The sequence below is a fragment of the Trichoderma breve genome, chromosome 6 (assembly GCF_028502605.1).
Source record: "Trichoderma breve strain T069 chromosome 6, whole genome shotgun sequence".
Taxonomy (NCBI): domain Eukaryota; kingdom Fungi; phylum Ascomycota; class Sordariomycetes; order Hypocreales; family Hypocreaceae; genus Trichoderma; species Trichoderma breve.
This window is the reverse complement of record NC_079237.1, coordinates 1,815,920-1,824,886: the sequence shown is the minus strand read 5'-3', so window position 1 is coordinate 1,824,886 and position 8,967 is coordinate 1,815,920. Positions and strand designations below refer to the sequence as shown.

Sequence of the window (8,967 nt, the reverse complement as noted above, 5' to 3'; positions counted from 1 at the left end):
GCCCCATACACCGCTACCATTCCATTCATACACTCTCTTCACCTCGATTTTACCTTTTGCGACACTGGATCCACATTCAACATTTTTTTTTATGAATGCTCCGATCAACAACAGCTGGCCTCTACTTTCTTCACTCTTGCGAATTTCGTGACGACGGTGCTGGAATCTTCTCCTTTTCCTGCTTTTTTTCAACTTGGGGGTTTTTTTTATAGGCGGCGCATTTTTATATGGCATAACAAAAAATGGGGGCATATATTGCACGGAGCGGCGTTTTCACGTGGGCATACATGAGAAGAGTTCGTCATGCGAACATGACACTCTTGGGGAGGCTTTGCATTGCCTCGTGGCGTTTTTTCTTTTCTATCAGTTTCTTTGGGACAATACAGCCGCGATGACATCAGCTGGCAAACACTGTTTTTTTGCTTTTCGCTTTAGCTACGCAAGTAGTCATGATGCTACCAATGAAGAGAGTCCTCGGACCTCGATTTGAATCCAAATTTTGCCTATTTTGCCAACAAGTGACAATTTGTGTGATGCATTTCCGTGTGCTGACTACTCATCAATGCACAGTACAGTCCAGTATGCCTTTGTTGCCTTTACTCATGGTTGCCGCGGTGAACTGGGGCTCTCCATGCACCTACACCGACGTTGTAGTTGCAAGGGTCCATGACCTGATAGGCAAAAACTCCTGCATCGAGCATCCCTGGCAGCCGAGGCGGTCTGCCATGAACACGGTGTACAAGAGCCGCTTTTTCTTTATTCCCGTTGAAGATTGTTTAACCCAGAGTGAACAAGATGGGTGAATGCGTGCATGAGTGCACGAGTACCTACTTGTCGTGGAATGGAATGCCCCGAACATACATTTGACGTTGATGACTATGCAGTACGGGTACGTGGATGCCCAGAGTGGGGATTTGGACCTGATGGAGCGGAGGAGTCCGGTTGATGGGAGTCGAGATATTACTACTAACAGTTTTACTATAAAGTAAGGTAAGATCAGATGGAAAGATCTTGCTTTGGACTGAGTGGTAGATGTAATAGTTTTAATGGTTTTGCTTCAAAGTTATAGTTATAGCTTATGAGAATTACAGTACAGTACAGACTTTCACCGCAAGGAACAGAACCAAGGCAAAAGGCGGGATGGGATGTTGTTGAATTTTGGTTGGTGTAAGTTTTCTTTGCCCTCTTTTTTTCTCCCCTTCCCGCAGTGGAGTTTGAAGAGATGTGTTGTACATGCAGATGTATGGAGTACTGCCGACATGTTTTAGTCCTGTCCTGCTTTGGGGCTAATGTGCCATTACTGCGTTTTTTGGGCATGGAATGAGATGCTTGTTGTGCTGGACTTGGATTAGTACCTTTTTTGTTTTCTCTTTTTTTTTTGCTGTATGTTGGATTACTTTGTGCTGTGTTAGTGTGTTGCTGGTTACGGTGTGTCTTGTCTTTTGTGTTGGTGTTTTGTGAGACCTTCCGGCTTCGGTCACGACGGTTTCTACCACTACTAAGAACAATTTGATATGTCTGTACATGCAACATAAGAATTAGGATATGCACAATAACATGATAAGTATATTACAATGATATCGGAGAATAAGGGTTGAGCGTAATTTATCTTTATTTTTCCCGTCATCTGTCTGTTCTGTACCTGAGCGTTCGCTGCACGCACTCCGTGCTCCTGCGTTGAATATCCCTTCTTTTCCTTTCTTTTTACTTCTTCATCCTCATGTACGAGTACATACCCGCAGGCAGACAGGGCAAGGTATGTGAGTGAGCAATCTGCAATCCGTGCCCACGTCTGTCTGCTGCTGGAGACGGCCATGTGCTGCTGCTGACAAGTACATGATATGATACGTGATACGTGACGCCGCACGGAGTACGTGATACGGGCAGTTCAGGAGCAAGACAGAGAGAGAGAGAGCATGGGTCTCAAGGGCAAGGGGAATTTTACCAAATAATGATGTGCATGGCTGTTGATGCACTGTATTATTACCTGTTACGAGTGCGTAAATGTGCACATATACTTGTACGAGGCTGATTTTTGATACCGCGACGTCCGAAATAGGGAGGACAAGGGGGTTGTGCTATTTTTTCCTCTTCCTCTTTCTTACTTGTGCAAACGGGCATTATTATTATTCTTGTGTTGTTTCGCGTCCGTATCGAGGGCCTTGTCTCAGCCGGAGAGGGCGATGCGGGCCACGACACGGAGGCGCGTGTGTGTTCTATATCGGGATGTGACACTGTTTGGAGATGGCGATGATGGACAGTTCACTGTATACATGGTACGGAGTGTGTTCGTATCTAAGAATAATAATAATTATAGTACTCGTACAAGAATACATGGAGCGTTCAAAATGGGATTGGCGATTTCAATTCAATGCGGCGTGTTGTTACAATTTCCCCCTTCTACTTTATTCAATGTCTTTCATGCTTTCGGCTGGCCAAGCAATAATAGACGACACGGAGATGTCACCTGTTCATGGTGAAACAAAGACGACGGGCTGGCATTTTCAAGAATTGAATAGGTACTGCACGCACTCGGCCGAATTGAACAAGACAAGAGTAAAAAAAAAAAAAAAAAAAAAAAAAAAAAAAAAAAAAAAATAAATAAATAAATCAGAAAGAGCTGCTACCTCAGTTCAGTAGGTGATACTCGATATAGTATTACGTACTTGGGTGCCGCTGCTTGCAACTCACGCTTCAGAGTGCGACATTGTCTGGGACACGTCGCGATGCTGCGTGCCTTCGTTTACTCCGTACAGATCGGCTGGATGCAAGCAAGCAAGCCCGCTGTTTTAGTCAATTGCATACTATTACGTGTACAGAGCAGAACAGACGAGCATGTATGAATGGCATCATGTCATGAGTGGCGGTATAGCAACGGCAGAGAACCGTGGATCGATTCATGCTCAGCAGCATCACGCATCACGCACCTCAACAATCCATCCATACTAACTTGAACCAGATAGCTATAGCTAGCTGTAGCTTAGCTACCCAGTAGCAGCACATGCAAAAAACAGCACGATGAACAAGAAGAAGCAAGACAAGACAAGACAAGACAGTCTCAGTCTCCACCATCCAGCATCACGCTTGACAGCACATCAAACACGCATGCGAACAAGCAAGCACAAGAAAAACCTCTACGGAGTACTAAACCAACAGAACAAAGAAAAAAAACACGGTGCACTGTGAGATACATGACATGGGGGCCCCTCCCCTGAGAACTACGCCCATGGATCGCTCAGGTCGAACGTAAAAAAAAAGAGAGACGAGAGACACACAAAGCTACAGTACAGTGGAAGCGACCTACCGAAATTAGCTTGTGCCCCACACGAGCTTTTTTTGCTTGCTGTCGGTCAGGGGTTTGTTTTTAAATTCTTCGTGTGGACATTTGGACTCATAATATTTGATCAATGTGTATTTCGTTGAAGAGTGCCAGATAATGCGATCGTCTGGGGTGTAATTTCCACCGAGATTGAGACATGCCATTCGCAATATCCAAACATGATTAAATAATACCAGCAAAATCACACAATCTATCTTCAATATCTACTCACATCAACACAGCATCCCCTCACGTGTCAAAAATACGGTGTATGCACAGAAGCCTCACAGAAGCCTCACCGCATCTCAGCCTCTCTCTCTTTTCCCACTTTCCCACTCGTATCTGCCACGAACCCCCATGTCTTCATCCCCTGCTCCCTGCTAAAAACTTGCTTTAGCATGTCCACTCTTCTTCACAAGTCTTCAACCCTCTCTCCATCGCTTGCCGTCCCCTGGCGCGCCATCTCGCCTTAGCACACAACCCGCTCTGCTAACCCCGATTTCTGCTTGGCCAGTAACCTATCGTACTCTACTTTACTCTGCTCTAACGCAACGGAACAGCTCTTGTCTTCTTACCCAGTTCACGCTAATGGTCACCGAATCTTGCATCCATCACCGCCTTTCTTCTCACCCAGTCTAAAAAAAACAGAGAAAAATCTTCTTTGCTTGCCCCATCCATCCCCAGCCCCCAGGGGGAAGCATTACCTAGACAAACGAACTCCATTTTCGCTTCCTCTCGCTTCGTAGCGGGCATAGCCATGAGCCATCTCCATCTCCATTCAATTTAGACAACCCCCCCTTGCTCCGTAGAATATTCGTAAACACACGCAACTAAACGCATGATTCTCATTCGACCGTTCATTCAATCATGCCTCGTATGACGGCGCCATTCCTGTGCTCGTCACCCTCATCATCACAATCGATTGCCATCTCCTGTCAAATTCAAATCGACCCTCTCCCCAGGTACTCGGAGATGATGTCGTAACCTTGCCTTGCCCTGAACTCGGTTAGAGAAACCCATCAATATACCGTAGAGGACAGTACAATACTGTACTGTACTGTATCGTCCTGAGAGACAGTCCAATCTCCTTCACAACTAGTGCATACGCACGACACGCTCATGTAATTGGAGATGGAGATCCACCGCAGACTTCAGCCTCAAGGCCATTGCCGCGCTAAACAGATCGCCATCTCATCTCCAAACCCCATCGCGTCATGTCTGCACTGTCAAAGTAGGGCACGTGTCGTTCATGCCGTGGAGTCTCTTCTGACTCTTCATATAAACTTCGTGGAGCACAGCGTTTCAACAGAGCACGTGGGCAAGCACAATACAGACAAGCAAAAGAAATATAGTACCAAAATAGTATGTATTCATCATTCAACATACGACATTCGTACAGGTATTTTTTGTCCACCTTTGATCAAATCCGCAATTGACTCGAAGCCGACATCCATCCACTCTCGCCGACGAGTCCCTCGGTCGAAACGCCATCTTTTCCGGTTTTTTCTTCTGCTTCACTCTTACCCAATCTGTTTGCTTCCATTGGACCTCGGCCAAAATGCTGGAAGAAACAAAAAAACACATATCAAAGATTTGACACACAAAGATTCACTGTCAAAATTGTCCTCAATCCGATACAATGCTGGCTTGGCTTTGGACGCATGTTGCTCATGGGATAAACGCCTAACTTTGCTCTTTTTTCCCTTTCTCTTTTCCCCCCTTTAGTCAGTACCGTTGAGCGTGGCCTGGGTCTCCGGGCTGATATCATTGGGTTGCTTCGTTCGCAGAGTCAACGAGAAGGGATACTCTTCGGGATCCTCCTCCTCACTAGGTCCAACATGTTAGCAAAAAGCCGAAATAACTGCAAATTATGTAACCGCTGTGAAACACTTACGGCAGCTTCCACGCAACGTAATCCTCCGTGCTCAGGCCTTCTCGTCCCTCCTGCAGGCTGGCAAAGTCTCCAGGGGTCATCATGCCAGTCCGATCGCGAGGCGAGCCGGGAACGGAGAATGGCCTGGAGATCTTCTGCTCCGGCCCGCGGATGAAATCTTCTATCTCCTCTTCCTCTTCATCACCGTTAAACGAGTTGGGGTATGCTCGTCGGAGAGCGAGCTGGCGCGCCTTGATGTACTCCATGCCCATGCGCTTCCAGTCAAGCAGGTCGCTAAGACGCTCAGTACGGTTTCTCTGGTTGATACGTTGACGTCGGCTCTTGCCGCAGTAGTCAAACATGAAGCTGGACAGTTGGTTCACCGAATCTTCGACTCCCTTCATTCTCCGATCCACAATGTAGATACCGTAGTCGCTAGAGTTCTCAATGAGCTCCTCCATGTAGCATCCAAAGCCAGAGAGGTTGGTAGTGATGCTCGGCACGCCCATGACAGTACACTCAGCTGGGGTGTAGCCCCACGGCTCATAGTATGATGGGAAAACACCCATGTGGCAGCCACGTACAAAGTCGTCATAGTCCAAGGGCAGGACGGGGTTGGCCGAGTTCAAAAACTCTGGGTGGAACACAACCTTGACACGGTCTGACGGGTGGTTGAACAGCTGCACCCGGCGAATCTGGTTCAAGACGGGGTCTTCGCTGTCGTTAAGCATGTTGTGAGTCACAATTGGCGGAAGCCCGTGGCGCTTCATGGCAAAGAGACGCCGGCGCAGGAGAACACGGTCCTGGCCAGAGATGAGCTCCTTCTCATCGGGCATTGGGTCACCCTCGTGCCACTTGAGGGATCGCTCAAAGATGCGACGACCAATGGCCTGCTCAATGATGTTTGTGGTATCTTTCAGGGACTTGATGACGGCCTGGCCCTTGAGAGCCTCAACAGTTAACGATGTGGTCTGAGCAGGCATGATGATGAAGGCGACAACAGTCATCTTGCTGTTGGCCGCCTTGAGTCGTCCGTTGAGCCGTGCAAGAGATTCGATGAACATGTCGACTCCCTTATTTCGGAATTCGTAGCGTCCGGCTGTGAAGAAGTACAGTGTGTTTTCTGGCTCAAAGTCATAGTGGCCGTAGAAGTGTCCTCTCACGAAGTCATGAATCTTCTCCTTAGCCTGCTGGTGCAGATTTTGGAACTCGTGAACCGCCGAGAACTTGGTGACGTTGAGACCGTTGGGCAAGACACCATCAGGCTTTCGCTTCAGCAGATGCTCTGATTCGAAAGCAGTGATGTGAGAGACTGTTGTGAAGACGTCGCATGAATGAGCGGCAGCTCGTTCAATGCAATACCGGTGGTAGATGCCGCGCTTTCCCGCCTCGGCATCGACGTCAAAGAACTGGAGATTGTTGTAGAAATCAACCGAGCCGGCACAGAGGTATCGTCCCAGGAGAGTGGCATGGGTGGTGAAGATGGTCGTAACATCAATGCGCCTCTTCTTGGTAAGGGGCAGAGCAACACCGGCCAACCATTCGTGGAAGTGGGCAATGACGGCCTTTTCCTTCTCGTGGCATACAAACTAGTACTTGCATGTTAGCGGCAGCCAATCAAACGCCGAGAAGCAACGACAAGGAAAGCTAATGTCAACTTCATGGGACTAGGGCAACGACGGATGCTTACCTCTCCAAGGAACCACGCCACCAGGTAACCAAAGACAACAGCCTCATTGGTCTCCTCGTCATCAGGTGGGGACGGAATGCTGGCAACTGACCAGAGGTCCGACTTCCACTCATTGACAAAGTTGTAAGCCGTCTTGGTATCAATGAGAAGAACCCGAGGGGCTCCCTCAATGAGCCATCGGCCGTAGAGCATGCCAATTCCGCGATCCTTCATGGTCTGCATGGTGGCGGCAAGCTCCTTATTGGTGGGCTCCATCTCTTCGACCTCGACTGCGGCCTGTTTCTCGTCAGTTGGTGCCCAATTTTGAGCTATTAATTAATTCTTGCAAGGTAGAGGGCGCACCGATTGGTGGTTGAGGGGACCGATAAGGGTGTATCGATCGCCATATTCAGCCGTAGTCACTGGAGCCTTGGATTTGAGGACCGAGTAAATACCACCGACTGTGAGGCAATAAATGAGTTAGCTCTTGATCTGGGCCGACATTGGGTTGGGCAGGAACGGGCACAGAGGCCATGGTGACATAATCGCCAGAGGGTAGGATGCAACTTGCCTCGATGAGCTACTTCCGTAGCAATCTCAAAGAGCAGGTGGTTCTTGATATCGCGAACGGGGTTTCCGTTGGAGGCCATTTTGTCGTCCTGGACTGTGAAAATGTCGCGAGAGGTTGTTGTTTGACCTTTTGGAAGAGCTCCGGCGAAAAGGCCTGTGCCACGGGCCGACAATCCAGATGACGTAGGGGATTAGGGCTGCGCAAGGGCTGCACAAGCTAGAAAGACTGATTTTTGTAAGCTTTCGGACGTTTAAAAAGCATCAGGAGATGAGAAGACGAACTGAAAATGCTTTGTAGCTATCAAGGGAGGCGAAGAAAAAAACTTTTGGTTAGTTAGGCCGAATTTCGGTGCGAGATATTGTGGTGTGATGACTTACCTAGTGCTAGTAAAGCTCTTGATTGAGGTGGCGTTGGAGCTTAGACGGGTCGCTGTTATTTGCAAATGGTGAGTGAGCGCGGGCAGCAAGATAAACAATGGCTGGGCCCGTGAAGCTGGGCAACGAGCTCGTTAGGGTCCAAGGACTGAGGAAGCTGAATCTGAGGCCGTGGGATGAACAGGAAAAGCAGAAACAAGTCAGGCCGAGAGGGGGAGAAGAAACTTGATGAGGGACTTGGACTGAAGCTTTGGAGGGGTGCTACATAGAAAGTGGGGACCTCTCGAGGCGGTGGGTCTGGGGTTGGGGATAGCGCAATGCTAGCCCAGCCGGCCAAACCACTAACAGCAGTGACTGCGCAGGTGTGTTCATGTACGCGATTTGCGTCTGCAGTTTTGACGCATGCGCATCATCGGGAGAAGACGTCTGGAATCAGGCCGCAAGCTTACCTAAGGCCTGCTTTGTGCTGCATGGCATTAATTGCACGGGATTATTTATGCTGCTGCTCATCTTTATTCATTTCTTCCTCTTCTCCAACTATTTTAACCTATTTCTTTCGGTTCCTCGTCCAAAACTCGCCGTTGCCTTCCCCAGGCTTACATGGTTCCCCGGGCCGCTACGCAGCGCCTCTCAGCGTCAATCACCCACAAGCCAGAGCCGCTGACGTCCCCCCTTCTCAATTGGCACAAGCAAACACCTCAATGTGCCTGCATAACAAACCATTCGTCTCTCCAATCCAGCGGGTCGCCGCAAGCCAACCGCGGGTGGTGAGGTGCCAAACTGGCCTCGTGCACTACCTTAGCAGTGTGGGGATGACGCCATGGATTGCGGGGGAGCTGATCGAGGTTATGTGATGAGAGATGCGGATTGGCTGGTGTTTTGCATCTGGATGGACATTTGCCATGGATATCTTGGTCTCTGCCACGAGTTATTCCACGTTGCTGGTCCCCAATGGGACAGAAGCCATGCCCGAGTTGCATATCCTCCGCATCCCATTGCAGCTTGGGTGGTATTCAACACTCAATTGCAAGGCGGTGACGCCAAACGGCATTACAATGACAAAAACTCGCATCATTGTGTACGCCCAGACATCGTCTGCCCCTTGGACCTGTCCTCGAAACACTGGACATGACGTATGGTGCTTATCAACGACGCTCTGTT

At 48.9% G+C, this 8,967-nt stretch overlaps 1 protein-coding gene across 1 annotated transcript; it reads right to left on the bottom strand.

Moving 5' to 3' along the window:
• Nucleotides 1-5,040: 5,040 nt before the first annotated feature.
• T069G_09499 (glycogen synthase domain-containing protein) lies at nucleotides 5,041-7,511 on the bottom strand (the record flags this gene model as incomplete). The annotated part of the gene is made up of 5 exons (XM_056176709.1): nucleotides 5,041-5,146; nucleotides 5,214-6,781; nucleotides 6,883-7,158; nucleotides 7,225-7,322; nucleotides 7,433-7,511. The coding sequence occupies 5 exons, from the start codon at nucleotides 7,509-7,511 to the stop codon at nucleotides 5,041-5,043; spliced, it is 2,127 nt and encodes a 708-aa protein (XP_056025187.1).
• Nucleotides 7,512-8,967: the final 1,456 nt, after the last annotated feature.